Genomic DNA, 2007 nt, shown 5'->3' on the forward strand with positions numbered 1-2007 from the left:
TAAAAAGAATGTAAGTTAATTGTAGAAATTTTGAAAATTATACATTAAGCAAAAATAATAAAATAAGGGGACTTCCCTAGCGGTCCAGTGATTAAGACTCTGTGCTCCCAATACAGGGGACACAGGTTCGATGGAGCTAAGATCCCGCCTGCCACACGGTGCAGCCTAAACAAACCCCAAAAAACTACTACTACTACTAATAATAATAAAAGAGGAATAATTCGTGATAATAATAATTATTATTTAATTAATAATAAAATAGGAATTATTACCACCAGGCAGTAATAACATAGGTTACCGCCCGGAGGTAACCATCGGTGACATGTTGGTCTACAAATGGTGGGACTTCCCTGGTGGTCCAGTGGGTAAGACTCCGAGCTCCCAGTGCAGGGGGCCTGGGTTCCGTCCCTGGTCGGGGAACTAGATCCCGCATGCCACAGCTAAGACCTGGCACAGCCAAAATAAGTAAATAAATATCTTTTTTTAAAAATGGTCCCTGACTTAACGATGGTTCAGCCTATGGTTTTTTTGCCTTTATGATGGTGCGAAAGCAACACAAATTCAGTAGAAACCATACTTGGAATTTTGAATTTTAATCATTCCGGGGCTAGTGATGTTCCGTGCTGGGCAGTGCAGCCCCAGCTCCCGGCAGCCCCGCGCTCATGAGGGTGACCACCGACACACTTAAAACCATTCTGTACCAGACAACCACCTGCTTTTTCATCTTCAGTGAATTACATGAGCTATTCAACTCGTTATTATAAAATAGGCTTTGTGTTCGTTGATTTAGCCCAACTTTCAGCTAATGTGAGCGGTCCTCACATGGTCAAGCTGGGCCAGGTGAGCGGTGATGTGCGCTGGGTGAGGTGTAGACGGTGCACTTTGGACCTACGATAGTTTCACCCGACGATGGGTTTCTTGGGACATAACCCCATCGTAAGTCAAAGGAGATCTGTATTTCCTTCCGGTCCCTTCACTCTGCAGTCACTGGTGTTTAAACTCTTACCAATGTTATAAAAACATTAAAGGCCTGTTTGCAGGGGACGGACGGGCAAGTCTGGAGAAACGGGCCCTCCCAAGCGTTGCCCAGCTCCCCGCTCTGCACCGTCACGCTGGTCTGATACACGCCCTGTCGCCTGCTCAGCGCCCCCCCAAGCAACACCCTTCTCCCTGCTGAGGCTCCCTTCCCGCCTGTAAAATGGGACCCAACGCCCCACCCCAGCCCGACCCCGCCACACGGGGCTGTGAAGACCAGGTAAGGGAGGAGCCACTTGTAAAGGACGGAGCTTTGAGCCGGCCAGTTTGAGCTCCTGCAGCTGGTCCTGCGGTCCCGTCGGGAGCCCCGCCCCCACGCGCACCTGCAGGGCGCTGAGGGACAGGCCTCGGGTCTGCAGCGCCGGGATGCGCTCGGCCAGGTAGCACTTCTTCTCAGCCTCTCGGTCCTCGAGTTCCTGCTCCCAGCACTCCTTGGCCTTGGCCAGCATCAGGCTCTGCGCAGGACAGAGCGCGCTGAGCGGGGCCCCTCGTCCCCCACCTGGCATCGGGGCACGAAGGGAAGGCGGGCCCCGACTGCGAGCTCAGCCCGGAGGAGGCCCAGACCACGCAGCCCTGGGCGCCTGGGAACAAGGCGGCCGCCAAGAGTGGGAGTGTGTGCGCGGCTGCGTGAGACCAAAGCCCGGGGGGCCACACACGAGCACGCGCTCGTGGACCCCGGACCTCACCGTCCTTCAATCTGCCTCTTACCATTTCTCATCTTTTTGGGCCCCAGAGCTCCTAAGAAAGAATCTCTTACCAGAATAAAGCAAGCCCTCTGGCCCCACCAGGGGTCCCACCCTGAAGTCGGTCCCGCCTCCTGCCAAGCCCCGGGTGGGTGCCAGGACCAGAATTCCGGTTCCCACCCGCTGGCCACGGGCTCTGGGCTCGGCCAGACTCCCTCCACCCCCTCCTCCTCCACCCCTCTTCCCCCTCCTCCTCCACCCCTCCCCCTCCGCCCCCTCCTCCACCCCT

General features: G+C 55.5%; 1 protein-coding gene across 1 annotated transcript in view; it reads right to left on the reverse strand.

Moving 5' to 3' along the window:
- Positions 1 to 52: 52 nt before the first annotated feature.
- Positions 53 to 2007, reverse strand: part of LOC114484878 (uncharacterized) — a 7073-nt gene continuing 5118 nt past the window's right edge. The window contains exon 5 of the mRNA XM_055082419.1: positions 53 to 1490. Coding sequence (XP_054938394.1) covers positions 1023 to 1490 — 468 coding nt within the window. The 3' untranslated portion in view covers positions 53 to 1022. The remainder of the gene's footprint in view (positions 1491 to 2007) is intronic.

This window comes from Physeter macrocephalus, unplaced genomic scaffold, assembly GCF_002837175.3.
Source record: "Physeter macrocephalus isolate SW-GA unplaced genomic scaffold, ASM283717v5 random_117, whole genome shotgun sequence".
NCBI lineage: Eukaryota > Metazoa > Chordata > Mammalia > Artiodactyla > Physeteridae > Physeter > Physeter macrocephalus.